Raw genomic sequence first — 17,252 nt, 5'->3', positions numbered from 1 at the left:
AAAGTGAAAAGTGAAAGTGAAGTCGCTCAGTCATGTCCGACTCTTAGCAACCCCATGGATAAGCCACCACAAATTTAACAGGGCTAAACAGAACTCTTAAATTTTTATCCGTAGACCATCAGACATCCAGTTGCTCAATCAAAACCAGGAGACTCATCCTTCATTCTTCTCTCTCCCTCACTTTCCACATCAGCAAGTCACAGCCTTTCTTCTTTTAAAACACAGCACCAGCTCATCAACTTATCAGGTACCATCACCCCTGTCTGTGCCACAGCTGCAGCTCCCACCGTCTCCCCAGCCCTGATCCACTCTCCACACTAAACCAAAGCATCACTTGCATGTGGAAATCAGACGATGCCACTTCCCTGCCTATAATGCTCCAATAGCTTCTTTACACTTAGACTAACGCCCACAGTCTTCACCATGACCATGGATCCCGCCTGATTGGGCCCCTGCCAAGCCCTGCTTCACATACCATCTGCTCTCATTTCTTGTCTGCATCTACCTTGCTTGTTTGATATTCTTCAGATACAACTCAGGCCCTAAGAGCTGGCAGTGCCTTCTATCTGGAATCCTTTCCCTAATCCTCACTCTGCTCACTTTCAGCTCAGATATGACCTGCTCTGACAGTGCTCCATGCCCACAGGAGCCCTAGGTCACTCTCTCTCCTACACCCCTGCTTAATTTTCTGTTCCAAGTGATCTCCACTGAGAAGTGCATCTATTTAGTGCGTGTTCCTTCAGGCTATAATGTGAGCTCCTGCCAAGCAAGGGCTTTGTCTCCTACTGTATACTTCATGCCTAACACACAGTAGGAATTTGATACATACTGATGAGTGAACCAAGTGTCTGCACCTTTTATTTCTAATTTTCAGAACCATTTCTGCAAGGTGGTTGACTTAATTACCTATATTTTTTACAGAGGAAGACCTGGGGTAGAAGTCAAGTGAATTTCTCAAAGTGTTGATTAAACAGGAACAGGATTAAAGATCAGGACTATTTACTTATAAAGTCAGAATTCTCTTTATATCCACCTTGCCTCCCACCCCAGGGTTCTGGCTACAGATACCCTAGGAAACATCCCAACTGAAAAGCAACAGAGAAAAACTTTATCTGCTGAGTCCCAGGCACTCTACATGCCAGATATATCTTTGTATACCCCATGGTCTACTCAGTGTAGAGTGCTGCCCACGGGCATGGGGATGAATTCATCCATTTGACAAATAGTTACTAGGCACCCATTACCAGCCAAGCACAAAGGTAGCAGTCCAGATGCACCAGTAAGGAATACAGACATGATTTCTGGCCTCACAGAGCTCAGAGTTTGATGGAGACAATACCAAACAAATATAGTTATCAATGGTGATGAATGCTGTGAATGAAATGGCATAGGGTATAGCGAACGAGAAGCACAGGGACGTGTATAGTACTTTAGATGACTGGGTGGTGAGGTATAGCATGACATGAAGGGAGAGGAAAGAAATAGGCAGGGGCTGGATCATGCCGGACCTGCAGGCCACAATTAGGAGTTTGGGATTTTGTTCTAATTATGCTGGGAGGCCTTTAAAAATTTAGAGGTGGAGAAGGGAAAAGTTCTGATCCACAATTTTAGAAAAATCCCTCTGGCCTCAGGGAGAGAATGGCCTTTAGGAGAGAGGGCAGACTGCTTAGGAGGCCACTGTACCAGTGAGATGATGGAGGACGTTGGTCTGGTGTGGGTGGAGGCTGTGGAGTTAGAAGTGGACAGACTTGGGATGCTTTGTAGTCCAATGGCTAGAACCCTGTGACTCCTTGAACGTGGAAAGGGATGAGAGAAGAGGAAGGGCCAAGCAGGCTTCCAGATTCCAGGCTTAAGAAATTGGATAGATAATGATGTTATTAACTGAGAGGCTGGGGGTGAGGGTCAAGAACTCACTGAGGGTCAACCAACTCAGGCTGGTGGTTGCCAAGGGGAAGGCAGTTGGGGGAGGGATGGAGTGGAGCAGACATAAACTTTTATGTAGAGAATGGATAAACAATAAGGTCCTACTTTATAGTATAGAGAACTGTCTTCAATATCCTATTAATATGTATATATATATAACCGAATCACTTTGCCATACAGCAGAAATTGACACAACATTGTAAATCAACTGTACTTCATTAAAAATATTGATAAAAAACAAACACAATAACAAACAAACAAAAACTCAGTCTGAATGGACACAATAACAAGAGAAAGGAGCCAGGCTGCCCTGGAAGCAGCCCCAAGCTGATGCCCTCTCTCTTACCTGGGTAAGGGATCCGGCCATAGGTGACAATCTCCATCAGCAGGATACCGAAGGACCAGACATCTGACTTGATGGTGAAGGAGCCAAAGTTGATGGCTTCAGGAGCTGTCCACTTGATGGGGAACTTGGCCCCTGTGGTTTGAACAGAGCAGAGTCAAGGAGAGCCTGGGGAGCAATCAGAGCTAGGTCTCTGCTAGGGGGAGGGAACAGGACATCAGTACAGCTACCAACATCTGTCCCCTGCAGGACTGTGACTTCCCTCAATCTGGCCCCCATGGAAGCAAGGAGCATCCATTCTGAAGACCAGTGGCTAAAGTAGGGAGGAGTGAGCCCAGGTACCTGGGGTGTGGCAGGGGATTCGCCCTCTTGGGGCCACCTCATTGATTCAGCTGATGTCCTGGTGAACTACAACTCCTGAAGAGTGGAGTCCTAGAGGTCACAGGACCTTTGGGGACAGCAGAAATTCAAGGGACTTTGAGTCCAGGTCATACCTGCTACCTCGACCCCCTAACCCCTGTGAGGGAAGGGAAGATTTCGGTTTCCCCCAGTCACTGGGTGTCTCTCCCTCTAGTCCTCCTCTCCTTCCATCTGGTCTGGGATAGGTTGAGTTAACCTTTAGTGAGTAATTTCTATTGCAATTCCACTGTAGTTGGGAATGCAGTGTAAAGGATACATGTTCTTTGGAATTTGTTGAGACTTGCTTTATCATCTAGTACATAGTCAAGTTTTGAAAATTCTCTCTGTGTTTCCTGCTCCCGCCATCCCTTCCTCCCTTGGGACTGAGAGAGTTTTCTTTATTCCTGCTTATCCTCTCCTGGTTTAGAAATTATACATTCTATTCTTACGCTTGTAGTGGTTCCACTTTTACTGTGTCATACGAACGTGAAATAAAATATACAAATCTTTCCTATACAACTAGATGCCTTTTATATATGTATCCCCCCTTGTAATCACTGTTCAGATTAAGATATAGAAAATTTCAGCATCTCAGAAGGCTCCCTCCTGCCTCATCTCAGTCAATACCCCTGCAATCCAGGTTAAGTATTATTCTGACCTTTAGCACAATAAATGAGTTTTGCCTGTTTTTTTAAAAAAGTTTTATTGAGATGCATGCACAGACCATATAATTCAGCCACTTAAAGTATTCAGTTCAATGGTTTTCTTAATATATTCACAAGGTTGTGAATTTTAAAATATTTTCACCCTACGCTTCCCCAGACCATAACAGTCACTACCCATTTTTTTCTAGCTCCCCACTCCAGCCTTGGCTGGAATTAATCTACTTTCTGTCTCTATAGATTTGCTTATTCTGGGAATTTCATATAAATGGAATCATACAATACATGGTCTTTGTGTCTGGCTTCTTTCACTGAACACAGTGTTTGCAAAGTTTGTCCATGTTTAGGGTATATTAGTACTCCATCCCTTTTATGGTCAAATAATATTCCACCACATGTCTAGATCTCATTTTGTGTATTTGTTTATCAGTTGATGGACTTTTGGATTACTTCCACTTTTTGCCTGTTAAGAATAATGCTGCTGTCGACCTTCACATACATGTTTGCCTGTTTCTGAATTTTATATAAGTGGAACTATCCAGCATCTACTTTTTGGTCTGAGTTCCCTTATTTTGATATTATGTCTGTGAGAGTCATCCATTTTCTTTTGCGTTTGCATGTGTCATTGGTTTGTAACTTCTCATTGCTACATAATATTCTGTGAATAAACCACAATTTAAATATCATTGTACTCTTTATGGACATTTAGATTCTTCCCTGTTTTTGTCTATCACACCTAAAGTCGCTCTTGCCCTTACCCTTAATTCTAACATGACTTGACTGACCCAATCTACAATTGATCCCACTTACTGGGGGAGACTGGAGGCCAGAACTCAAGATGGAGCCCCTCCAGCTTAATAACACACAGCTGATACTGGGACAAACCTTTGCATTTTGATTAATATCACTTTCACAGGTCCTAATGCTCAGTACACACAACCCACCCCAGTGGGCCCCACAGGGCCCTCGACACCATCCCCTACCTTCCCGAGCTGTGTACTCGTTGTCCTCGATGACCCGCGCCAAACCGAAGTCAGCGATCTTGCACACCAGGGATGCAGACACCAAGATGTTGGCAGCTCGAAGGTCTCGGTGGATGTAGTTCCTCCTCTCGATGAAGGCCATGCCTTCTGCAATCTCCACCCAAAACAGAGACACCCTTACCCTCAGATTTGGCCCAGCCCAAGGTGAGTCTCACCCAAAAGCAGAAGACAACTGTCCAAGTGTGAGAAAACTGGAAAATATGTGCGCTGGCCTGGGTCCTGGTCTCAGATTGGCATTTCTGTCTACCTAACCAGGTTGGGGGGATCCTCATAGCCTGGGCCAATTTGTAGCTTCTCTAGGGTTCCAAGACTTCCAGAAAACACTTTAAGGAAAAAGCATTATTTCTCCAAGGACCTACACACACACACACACACACACACACACACACACACACCAGGATACTTTGAAGGGCTTTCATCCCCAATCCCCTTACTGGGAACAACCTAGGTTCACATCACATTTTGTTGTATCTCTTACGCCTTCTTCACTCCCAAGCCTGGGTAGGGAAAATTCCTTTGCTCATTCAACAAACATCTACTGAGTGTCTTGTGGGCACCAGACATGTTACTTGGACAGGTCGGGAGCCAGGCAAAGCCCCCACAAGGTGGTGATCAGCACCATAAAGAAAGGGGAAAGCAGGTGCTAGGACATGAAGTGTAGAGGGCTGTTTTGGATTGGATGATCAGGAGGTGAAACTTCAGCAAATGCTCTGTCAAAGAAGAGCATTCCTGGCAGAGAAGATCATGTGCAAAGGCCCGGAGGTAGGAAGCAGCTTGGGTATTCATGGAACAGGAGGCTGAGCAGAAGTTGCCCAAGGGAAAGTGGGGAGGAGAGAGGAGGTTGTGGGAAAGGCTGCTGATGGGGAAGAACCTTGTAAGTTATGAGAGGGGGTTGGGTTGTATTCTGAGCACAAAGGGAAGTGGGAAGTCTTAGAGCAGGAGAGTGACATGGTCTGATGTATATTTTAACGTCATCAGGGCTTCTGAGTGCATAGTGGACTGTGTGGAGAGTTCTTATTCACAATGGGACCTGGGAAGCCTGACAGAAAGATGTGGGATTTTTCTGTAAAGACGTTTTCCTCTTACAATAGTTTGTGCATTACCCCTCATAAAGAGGTTTATGATTAACCCTCAGAAACTCAGAAAAAGCATTTATAGTTCATAAACTGGTCTTTGATGTCCTTGAACCAGGTGTTACCACCGTCTCTTTTGTTCAAAGGAGGGACACCTTTGTCAGATCACACCCCCAGGATTTGAATATCCACCCCCAGGGCCTCCATGCTGCATTTAATCGCCGAGAACTCCAGCACTTTGGAGGACTGCAGCTGGCTGCAATCTGGTAAGATTATTTGAGGAGGTAGGGTGTCTGGCCAGACTAAACCAAGGTCTGTTCAAGATCTGAGGCAAGTGGATGGTACGCTTGTGGAAAGTGGCCAGCAGGGGGCACCCATGGCCATTGGAACCGAGGTCTGAGCCTCCAGACTTTTCTAACCAAACCAGGAGACTGATTTTGCTTGTCATCGCCTGCCAGGAGTGGGTGAGGCAGTCTTGGCCTCATGGGTGTGGAAAATTTATAAGGAGTTCAGATGAACAGTTAACAACAGCCATAACATTAACTGTAGACGTTGTAGCTTATTCATTAATCATAATATGATATTTAATACTTAAATACCATTTGCTCTCTGCTTTGGGGTAGGTACTATTGCTTCAGCACTATTATTTCACAGGTGATGAAACTGAATCCCAGAGAAGTAACTACCTGGTCCAAGTGGAGACCAGGACTGGAAATCTGACAGCCCTGCTTAGGGTCTGTGTCCATTACCCTACCTGAATTTTTGGCACAGAGCAGGCACTAACGCTGGTAGTTAGCATTTTTCAGTGCTCAGGGGCAGACACTCATGTTATGGATTTGCACATGAGCACATGAGCTCAAGGGGGCAAGTGGGACTAACCCCACTTAGAAGACAGCAGATAAGAATGCCTAAGTGACTCCTGGGTTGGGCCAGCTCAACTTGAGCCCCACATCTCTGTGATCTCCAAGCAAACTACTTTACCATCTGTGCCTCACTTTTCTTCTCTGTAGAATGGGACAATAGAATCTTCTTCCGAGGGTTCATGTGAGGATTAATACTCTAAATCTACATCAAGTGTTTAGAACAGAGTCTGGCATATAAGTATTCACTTCAACAGTCCCTGTTGAGGAAAGTAGCCCTCAGAAAGGTTAAACTATTTGCTCAAGACTACACAGGCAGCCCTGGGCTCAACAGCAAAACTCTGTACGATTCCTAAGTCCATGCGTATACAGTGTTGCTCTCAAGGGTTTGTCAACTGAACGAATAGTGGATAGGTTGGCTGGGTTCAGGGTTGGTCTATAAATTGGGAGTTGATGAGGTGGTGAGATTTCATGAGCACCAGATGGTCTGCCGTGATGTCCGTCATTGGCACATGGGTTTGCTTCTGAGAGAGTACCAGAGAATCACAGAATCAGCTGGAAGGGCCTGTAGGGATATTCCAGCTCAGGGCTCTTCACATTGAATCTAACTGAGGGGCAAAAGAAAGGTCACCCCTTCAATCAGAGCAGCTCTGTTTTAATCTATTTTAAAATGATCAGCTGCTCCATAAGATTCATTTGACCAATATAGTTGTAGCTAAAAAAAAAAAAAAGCTTTCAAACTTGAAAAGCACAAAGATGGTCCAGTTCCTTCACTGACAAATGAAGGGACCCAGGGACCCAGAGTGGATCTAAGGTTACACAGCCAGGTGGTGACGAGGCAGTCTCTGCTGCGCCCACCCACCTCTCTAGGACCGGAGGTGAAGACCAGGCCCCAGGGTGGCTCCTTTCTGTGCCTGGGCTCTGAGGCCACCTTTGCTCCTGGATGTACAAGGGCCTGGCTCCTCTTTCCCTCCTGTGGTTTCTGTCTTTACCGTTTGTACCACGGGGAGAACTGTTCTTGCCCTGGTCCATGACCCTCCTCCCAGCAAGGTTTCTGCCAGTGTGATGGTTACAATTTAGCAACAGGCCAGACTCCTGTTTCACTAGGAAGAAGGGCTCACTGAAGAGAAAATGCCTCTTCTGGATTTCCATATGCCTCTGGTATTGGAAGACTCTGAAAGGCAAAGCCTTTTATCATACTCTTCCTTTATTATACCCTTCCCAGGATTTGCATAGTCAAATGAAAATTGACTGAAATAGTCAAATTTCTGCCTTCGGCATCTCCTGAAGGCCCTACCCTGGGCCCAGGTGCCCCTCCCTCTCCCTTAACACCTTCCAGGCTGCAAGCCACACCCCCTTCATTTTTGCCAGGCTCAGGCTCCAACAGACCAGGTTGAGCTCTGGTTTTGTCCTTTAGACTTTGGCATAGACTGTTTCTTCTGCCTGGAATACCCTTCCCTCTCATCTTCACCTGCCCAACTTCTATTCAGGCCTCAGCCCAGTGACAGCTTCCTCTGGGAAGCCTTCTCTGATTGCTCCTGGACTGGGAGAAGTGCTCCAGCCGTGGGTTCCCACCAGTACCCGTTTCCTCCCCTGTTTTCCCACAGACAGGAGAGAATGAATGAGAGAAGACAGAAGTGAAAAGCACTCAGGCTGGAAGTGAGAAGAGCTCCATAAAGTGAAGGGAAGATGAGAAAGAAAATGGAGTTTTAAGAAGCATTTCTGTGATTTCTGGACATTATTAATTTTGCTGGATACTGCATTCTTTTGACACTGAGCCAGGACTACTTGGGTCATGGCTGTCTAAGAGATTTAGTTGTTTAATAAGTGTAAACCCTAGGGGATAGCAGTACTTTCCATTTTGTTCACTACCATGTCCCCCCAAAGTAACACAGTCACGTAGGCAAGCTACTTCACCTCCCTGGGCCTCAGTTGCCTCATCTCCTCTTTACTTCCTCTCTAAGCCTTAACTTCCTGTTCTGTAAAATGGGATGACAATTACCCATCTGTGGCCAGACTGTCATATCAGTGGTTCCCTGTGAACCACACCTCCTGGGACTCACGCCTTTTTGCAGTCCCTCCTACACTGACTCTGGGCTAGGTCATGTGACTTGCTTTGACCAACAGGACATTAGCCAACTGCACAAAGCGAATAGGAGCTTGCTCATGATGGCTTAGTCCCTTGGAAGACTCCCTCTTGGAACCTTTCTGCCATGATGTAAAGGAGCTCAGGTTAGGCTGCTGAATGAGTGATGTGGAGTCACTGGAGACAGACCCAGAGGATGAGCCACCATCCCAGATATTCTAGCCCCAGGGAAGCTCTCAGCAGAATGCATCCTCAAGAGGGGGCTGGGTTTCACCACGCTGAGCAGAGAAATCACCCAACCAACCCCAGTCAACCCCATAGAATCATGGGAAATGATACATTGTTGTTTCAAGCTACTAAACTTTGGAGCAGTTGGTTACAAAGGAATAGATAACAAAAATCTCACCCTAGAAGGCTGATGTGAAGACTATATGAGTTAGGACTTGTGTGCATGCTTAGTCGCTCAGTGGTGTCTTGCAGCCCAAGGGACTGCAGCCCCCCAGGTTCTCCAGGCAAGAATATTGGAGTGGGTTGCCATGCCCTCCTCCAGGAGATCTTACCAACTCAGGGATTGAACCCAGGTCTACCCGCTTTGCTGGTGGATCTTTACCTTCTGAGCCACCAAGGAAGCCCAAGAATAATGGAGTAGGCATTCTACCCCTTCTCCAGGGGATCTTCCCAACCCAGGAATCGAACTGGGGTCTTCTGCATTGCAGGTGGATTCTTTACCAGCTGAGCTACCAGGAAAGCCCCGAGTTAGGTCATAGAAGGCACAGTTAAAAAGAATACTTTTATCCTGAGCACTCAATATGTGTTAGCTATTATTGTTATTATGATAGCATGTAATCAATAAACACGTGTTGAATAAATAATTGACTTCCCCTTCCCGGACTTCCCCATTAGACTCTCACCTGGGCTGAGAAGTCGATGAGTTTGGGCAGTGGCTGCCTGCTACCTTCTTCACTTTTCAGGAAGTCCAGCAGGCTGCCTGTGTGGGGGTAGGGGGAACAACATTTACTACTCTTATGACTTTAACAAGTGGTTAACACGGTTCATAGTAATGAATTTAAATAGAAGTATTTATTTACTGTTCCTAGCATATGAGAAATAGAATCTGAGCATTTTGAGAATGACTTTGTGCTTGCCAGACTGGTTGTTTGATTGAGACAGCTTTCTGAGCCTGGGGGACTGGGGCCATGGTTTTATAAGGCTGGCATAACTGTGTGTTTAGAAAATGATAAAAGCTTTGAGATGTCAAATCCTTCTAAATGGATGTCATGTGAGATGTTTCTGTATGTTGAGAAATGGGCAGGAATTGAACATTATTGAGAAATGATGGCCTAAAAAAATATCCCTGAGACATCCTGGACTGTGTGCCGGCAGGATGGGAGCAGCCTGGAAAGGATGCTTAGCCAATGCATAAGGAATGGTTTGCTGAGTCTCCTGGAGCATTGGTCCACCCAGGGAAGATGGCTGGTGGTTGGGGGGGCGGGGGTGGTTGAGGGAGTCTCCCCAGCCTCAAGGGCTCATGGTGAACCCATAGAAGGCTCTTCTCCTATCACCCAGAGGGGTTCTGGCCCCGCCCCCTCTCCTAGAGGTCCATGTGCTCCCCTTCTCCTGGCATCCCCCTAACATGATTTAACTCCCCTTAACCAGGAGAGTGGGGCAGTCAGATACGAAGGTGCTCAGCGAGTTTATGTCAAAAGAGTTCCTGGCCAGGCTGGGGGCATCTTGAAGGGCAAAGAACCATGTCAGAGTCAACTCTGACTCTGCAGGTGACCAGGAGGAGGCATAGTTGGTACCCCAGCTCCCAGCATGTGGCACCTTTGGCCATGAACTCCGTGATGATGTAGATGGGCTCCTCTGTGACCACAGCGTGCAGCTTCACCAGCTTGTCATGCTGCAGAGTCTTCATCAGGTTGGCTTCTGCCAGGAAGGCCTCCACGGACATGCTCCCAGGCTTCATCGTCTTCACGGCCACCTTGGTGTGCTTGTTGTAGGTGGCTGCAGAAGGACAGGAAGCAGAAAATGTGGTTAGGGCCCACTGCTCTTTCCTCACAGGCCCCAAAGACCTGGCTGCAGACCTGCCTCCTCCAGAGAGCCTTTCCTGCCCATCTCAGCCCTTAGAGAAGGAAGGGGAGACATGTGCTTTGCCCTCAGGTAGATGTGGTTTGGAAGGCTGGTCTACCACTTCCTAGCTGTGTGCCCTTGGGCAGGTCACTTAACCTCTCTGAACTATGGTTTCCTCATATGCAAAGGCTCATGTAGGGGTTAAGGGATTAAGACATCATTCTGATTATGCCACTCACTCACACACCTACCTTTGTTTTGTCACACATTCACATACACACCATCTTTGCTTTAAATGTTTATTTAATCTTAACACTGCTCTCAAAATAAATATATCTCATCATGGTCCGCAAGGCCCTGCATAAACTGGCCTTGCTCTCTTAGCCTTGTCATCCACCAACACCTCTACCCCTTGCCTTTTGTGCACCAACCCACCTGCATATCATTCAGTCCCTCGAGCAGCCATCTCCCTCTCCCACCACAGGAACTTCGCTCATGCTGTTCCCTCACTTCACCCCACCCCTTCCCTGCTTCATCTTGTTGATCTTGCAAATCTCAGTGTTGCTTGTGTTTCTATTTTTGCCTTGGCTGCCAGGAAGCTCTAACGCAGAGTTGAGGTCTTCCTACAGTAAGAGCCTAAGGCCTTATATAATGTGTGTGTGTGTGTGTGTGTGTTTTCTAACCCCATCAGTCTGATTTGTCTTGCCTTCCTCACCATACACTTTCTCTGCCTTTTCTTCTTCGGTGCCTGACACACAGCAGGCTCTCAATACATATAGTTGAAGTGAGTGGATTTTAAACTTGTGTTTTTCTGGCTGAATTGTTGGCATCTCTGTAAGCTGTCTTCACTCCCATTTGGAACATGGTGGAGTATAAACAGTGTGGGGGTGCCAGGCACTGGGCCAGGCATCGCGTCTACCCCCACAGTTCTGCAGGGCAGGCTTTGCTATTCTTAAGTCATTAGAGGCAGCCCAGCAGGGGTGGGATATGTCTTTCTGAAGCCCTACAATGCTCTAGCATGACGCTGGGCACATGGCAGGGGCTTAGAACAGCGTGTTCATCAGCTGCCAACATTGAACTCACCTGGAAATCTCCAAGCTACACTTTCCCATTCTTAATTCTCATCATTCTAAGAGATGCTCTGGTTCTCTCAACCCCAGACTGTCCCAGCTCCATGTGAGGAAGCAGATTCCTCACTGAGGACTCCGGCTTCTTAGAAGAAAGTTTTTGACCCCAACAGGCCTGACCTCAAAGATTTGCATGGCAGTGTTTGCATGGCAGGACTATTTGCTTTGCTATCAGAGGAATCACTCCTTTACAGTTATTATTCAAATCTCCCCTCTGCCCTGGGTGGCATTCCCATTTGGCCTTGGGCTGTTCTTGGAAGCAAGGACCTCCCTCTCCCCTATCTCCTCTCCTGGCTTTGGCCCTGGGTCCTTACCCATCCAGACTTCCCCAAACTGCCCAGCTCCAAGTTTCTTCTCCATCTTGAGGGACTCCCGGGGAATCTCCCAGGCGTCTTTCTCCCAAGGTTTCTGGGGCTTGGAGGACATGCAGGGCACTGTCAGCTTCTGGCAGAGTCCGTCGCTCGCCTCTGGAACAGAGCCCCCTGGTCAGCCGAGGGCAGGCAGCCCCAAGCCAGCCTCAGGCTTCCCCTCCAGGCCTCCCTTCCTGGTCCACTGCATCTGGCCCCTGTTCCAAAGGGCTGCTCCATTGAAGGTATTCCCAAGAGAACAGAGCGTGGTGAGATGGCATCTCTGCCCTCCCGCTCAACAGACCAAAGACTTCAGGAGAATCCAAAGCAACTGTTTGTCTGGGGGGAGGGTCAGGAAGACCTTAGCAGGCCTCAGAGGCAGCAGTGCCCCCTTGACTAGGATTCCCAGGAGAGAGGCCCACCCAGCTGGGCCCCCAGAAGGGAGGCAGCCCCGCAGCACTCACTCTTATAGTGGGCCACCAGTTCCTGCAGGCTGCCGAAGGTGCTCCGGGGCGAGATGTAGAAACCCCCATTGTCCAGCGTGCGGATCTTGTAATGTTTCACCGTGTCCCTGTGCTGGGGGTCGTAGTCTCGCACGGACAAAGAGTAGCTCCCTGTGTGGGCCAGAGAGAAACCACCCAGCGTGAGCACCCTGACAGCCTGTAAGGCCACTGCTGGCACCGTCTTGACATCCGCGCAGTGGAGCAGAGGGTAGGAGTGGGCGGTGGAGTCAGGCTGCCTGGGTGCTTGTCAGGCTGTTCCATGTCCTCCTGTGAGACCTTGGAAACGTGACCAAGTCACTTTTCTTTGCCTCAGTTTCCTTATCTGTAGAATGGGATTGGTCATCATATCTCCTCCCCTCAGCACACTGCCTGGTGGTAGAAGAAGTAATGTTTGTACTCAGGATGTAAAAGCTCAGTAATGTTGGCTGTCATTGAGTTCATTATTTCTTTTTCTTCCTATTATCTATCTATTTTTCACAAAAACCAAGATACCACACCCAATTTGGTAAAAAAGCAAGGCTGTTTAGTACTATTTACAATAGCTAGGACATGGAAGTAACCTAGATGTCCATCGGCAGATGAATGGATAAGGAAGTTGTGGTACATATACACAATAGAATATTACTCAGCTATAAAAAGGAAAGCATTTGAGTCAGTTCTAATGAGGTGGATCTGGAGCCTATTATACAGACTGAAGTAAGTCAGAAAGAGAAAGACAAATACTGTATATTAACACATATATATGGAATTTAGAAAAATGGTACTGATGATCCTACATGCAGGGCATCAGAGCAGACACAGATTTAAAGAACAGACTTTAGAACTCAGTGGGAGAAGGTGAGGGTGGGATGATTTGAGAGAATAGCATTGAAACATGTACATTACCATACGTAAAATAGATGACCAGTGCAAGTTCAACGCATGAAACAGGGCACTCAAGTCCAGGGCTTTGGGACAACCCAAGAAATAGGGTGGAGAGAGAGGTGGGAGGGGGGTTCAGGATGCAGGGACACATGTATACCTGTGACCGATTCATGTTGATGTATGGCAAAAACCATCACAATATTGTAAAGTAACTATCCTCCAATCAAAATAAATTAGTTAATTTAAAAAATAAAAATAGATGATGTTATAATGAAAGCAGTATGGGTATATCCATAGGTTATTTAAATACAAATACACATTAATTCTGAAAATAAAAGTTAGGCTGTTTAGAAGCAAACAAGCAAAAAGTTTAAACAAACAAACCAATCCAGTTCAACTGTTATAATAGAAACATTGAAATGTAAGTGTCCATATTAAATGTTGTGGCAGGCTGAGTCACTGCTGCTGCTGCTGCTGCTGCTAAGTCGCGTCCGATTCTGTGTGACCCCATAGGCAGCAGCCTACCAGGCTCCTCTGTCCATGGGATTTTCCAGGTTAGAGTACTGGAGTAGGGTGCCATTGCCTGCTCCAGACTGAGTCACGGCCCCGCACAATGCCACGTCCTAATCCCTGACACCTGTGTGTGCATCACCTCACGTGGTAAAGGGATTCTGCACATGTGATTCAGTTAAGGAGCTGGTGATGGGGAACTATCCTGGATTCACATAGACCAGAAACACACACGTCTTTCAGTCCATGGCCACGGTTCTGCCTTTTGTGAGCTGTGTATCCTTGGGCAAGTTATTCACTTCTCTCCCTCTCAGCTTTCTCCACCACGATAGCACCATGTCATAGGATATGGGGGAGATTTAAATTGTTGCATGAATTACAGTTGACCATACATGCTGGGGCTTCCCTGGTGCCTCAGATGGTAAAGAATCTGCCTGCAATGGAGGAGACCCAAGTTTGATCCCTGGGTTGGGAAGATCCCCTGGAGAAGGGAATGGGTCCATGGGTCAGAAAGTTGGACACAACTGATCAATTTTCATGCACGCTAGGCTGCTGTGCTTAGTCGCTCAGTTGTGTCCGACTCTTTGTGAACCCATGGGACTGTAGCCCGCCAGGCTCCTCTGTCCACGGGGATTCTCCAGGCAAGAATACTGGAGTGGGTGCCGTGCCCTCCTCCAGGGGATCTTCCTGACCCAGAGATCGAATCCAGGTCTCCCGCACTGCAGGTGGATTCTTTCATGTCTGTTGTTTGGTTGCTCAGTCATGTCCAACTCTTTGTAACCCCATGGACTGCAGCCTGCCGGGCTTCCCTGTCCTTCACTATCTCCTGGAGTTTGCTCAAACTCATGTCTATTGAGTTGATGATGACATCCAACTATCTCATCCTCTGTCACCCCCTTCACCTCCTGCCCTCAATCTTTCCCAGCATCAGGATCTTTTCAAATGAGTCAGCTCTTGACAATGAATGAATAGGAATAATAAATAATAAACAATGAATGGATAGGAATAATATTCATTATAATGGACTATAGTTATATGCGTTATAATAAGCTATATTGTTCATTACAGTGAATGATTAACCCCACAGGTAGAGGTTTTATATCACCACTTTATACGTAAGGAAACTGAGGTCCAGGGAGATGAAGTACCTAACCGGCAGTCACACAGCCTGTAAGTAGCAGAGCTGGGCTTCAAACCCAGGCAGCTGGGACCACACTCTTAATCACTCTGCCCAGTCAAGGAGAGGCTGACTTGGCTGGTGCTGAGCGGGGAAGGGCAGAACCCAGGAAGCAGCAGGATGGGACTCAGGGCACTTGTACTACAAGTTTATTAACTCAGTGAGCCCACCTACACTCACCCTGAGGGCGGTGGGAGTGGCCAGGCTCACCTTCCTGCCCTTGTGTGTAGGATGGCCCAGAGGGAGAAGCCGAGGGCTGTGTATGGCTTTATCTTTTTGCACCATTTCTTTTCCTCTGGGGGCTGGTAGGGAGTTTGTTGGGTGGGAGGAAATAAAGCCCAAACATTCCCTGACCTGAAACACAGATTGTGAGCGCTGTTTCAGCCACATTCAGGCTTCCCCAGTTCAGAAATCAGGGGGCAAGTAGAAGGCCCCCAAACTGATCGTCCAGGGTACTGTGAGGTCATACTCAATATAATGTCCTGATTTCTCTAAACCAGGCAGTTTTGAAGCTAAACCCAGTAGTAAAGGCACACTGTGTGTGAAGTCTGAAATCACAGGACTCCTCCTTACAATCATCCCTTTGGCAAAACTGGCCTTACTTGATACCAGTTTTAGTTATTTGTTGTTTGGGGGCACTACTCTTGCCTCCTATGCAATGACCGGGCACAAAGCCACCCTCACAGCATGGAAGTTTCAGGAAGCAGGTCACTGACATCAAAATATCCAAATACCTCAAAGGAGTTATTTGAAACAGGTCCCAGACAAGGTTGGCTTGGGGTCTCTTCCCACAGCCCGAGCCCATCTCATTTCCTTACGGAAGGAGAGAGGAGTCAGGCTTGTGGACAAGATATATTTTGATGGGTATATAAAAGAATCCAAGCTAATGAAGATCGAGTTCAGCCGGTTGTTGTTCTTCAGGGCAGTAACCACTGCATCTTACTTCCACTGACCTAAGTTGGCAGGTCTGGGGGCTGAGAAGGCTTGAACAAAGAGCAGAAGGAAGCCTGGCAGCCCGGGGAGGGGGGCTGGGTGAGTTGTTCAGACAATGGCATACCCCAAGCGAAGGATGGTGTCCGGTCATGACTGGGGCTCCCCTGTGTGGTGGGTGGAAACACGGGGCGAGGGGGACTGGCCTCACCTTTGGTGGTCTCACTGTCCCGGATCATGAAGGAGCCCAGCACGTTGCCAGGGGCCAGGAGTTGGCGCTCTGCATCTTTTCGGCTGATGCCCTTGAAGAACCACCTGGAGGGAAGGGAGGGGGCAGTGTTTAAGCCCGAGGCGGGCAGTCCTGTTTGACTATTGGCACTCTCACCTGGCATCAGGACTCCAAGGGCCCGGATTCCTCTGGTGTCAGTTTTACTCAGAGATTCTTTGGGGGAAAAGCAGTCATTCCTTTGATATTGACATTTTACCACAAGTGAATCCAGTTCGCTGAGGCTGAAACTTGCAATTTAGGGAGCTTTCTTTAAGAAAAATAATAAAGCATTATAAATACTAATACAAAATGTTGCTGGTTATTCCAGTACCACCCAACATGAGGGATAAGGTGATGAGCAAAAAGACTGGGTGGAAAAATACAGCAGTCTTAACCAACTGTGGTCAAAAATCTTCCTTTTGCAGATTTCTCTAGAATGTTTGATCAACCTCTCAGGATCTTAGAGGCCCATATGAGTGAGGGCTGAGCTTTGTCATCACAGTTCATCTTCCTCTGTAGATAGAGTTGCATATAACATCAGCATGAATTTCTAAGCTCAAATGTGAAATTTCAAATAATTTTATACTTGGCACCACATCCCTGGACCTTTCTTCATCCTCCTTGACTATTTGGGATCTTTAGATCCACCCCAAAAATCTAAGGATAACTTTAAGCAGCAGAAACCAAATTTATTCCCTGAGGAGTGGTTCATGCACTGTGATGGAAAAAGCCCCAGACCAGAGATCAACTGGCCTTGACCCTGCCACAAATCTATGTGTGACTTGGAGCACATTGCTTTCCCTCTCTGGACTTCTGTTTCCTCTGCTATCAACTGGGGAAACAGGCAGTTACCATTTATCAAGCTCTTATTATCCACCCAACAACTCTATGGAATCATTGCCTTTATTATCTCCATTTTACAGATGAGGAAATCGAGAAATAGAAAGAGCAAGTAACTTGCCTGGCATCACACAGCTAGTAAGTGGTGAAGGCAGGATTCAAAGTCAGGCAGTCTAACTCCAGAGCCAAAGATCCTAATCACCCTGCAACACCCCTGCCTTCCTTGC

The 17,252-nt window shown here is 47.1% G+C and overlaps 1 protein-coding gene across 2 annotated transcripts in view; it reads right to left on the bottom strand.

Moving 5' to 3' along the window:
* Nucleotides 1-17,252, bottom strand: part of HCK (HCK proto-oncogene, Src family tyrosine kinase) — a 45,357-nt gene that overhangs the window by 1,427 nt on the left and 26,678 nt on the right. Inside the window, exons 6-12 of one of the 2 annotated variants that reach the window (NM_001110194.1) lie at nucleotides 16,129-16,232; nucleotides 12,398-12,547; nucleotides 11,901-12,053; nucleotides 10,214-10,393; nucleotides 9,301-9,377; nucleotides 4,311-4,464; nucleotides 2,270-2,401 (exon numbers count right to left, since the gene is read on the bottom strand). In NM_001110194.1, the coding sequence (NP_001103664.1) occupies nucleotides 2,270-2,401; nucleotides 4,311-4,464; nucleotides 9,301-9,377; nucleotides 10,214-10,393; nucleotides 11,901-12,053; nucleotides 12,398-12,547; nucleotides 16,129-16,232 (950 nt within the window). Of the gene's footprint in view, nucleotides 1-2,269; nucleotides 2,402-4,310; nucleotides 4,465-9,300; nucleotides 9,378-10,068; nucleotides 10,394-11,900; nucleotides 12,054-12,397; nucleotides 12,548-16,128; nucleotides 16,233-17,252 lie in introns of those variants that run through there. The other variant, NM_001037141.3, reaches the window with a different exon arrangement.

The sequence above is a fragment of the Bos taurus genome, chromosome 13 (assembly GCF_002263795.3).
Source record: "Bos taurus isolate L1 Dominette 01449 registration number 42190680 breed Hereford chromosome 13, ARS-UCD2.0, whole genome shotgun sequence".
In the NCBI taxonomy this organism is placed as follows: Eukaryota; Metazoa; Chordata; class Mammalia; order Artiodactyla; family Bovidae; genus Bos; species Bos taurus.
Note: the sequence above shows the minus strand (reverse complement) of the source record. Positions and strands in the feature narration are given on the sequence as shown.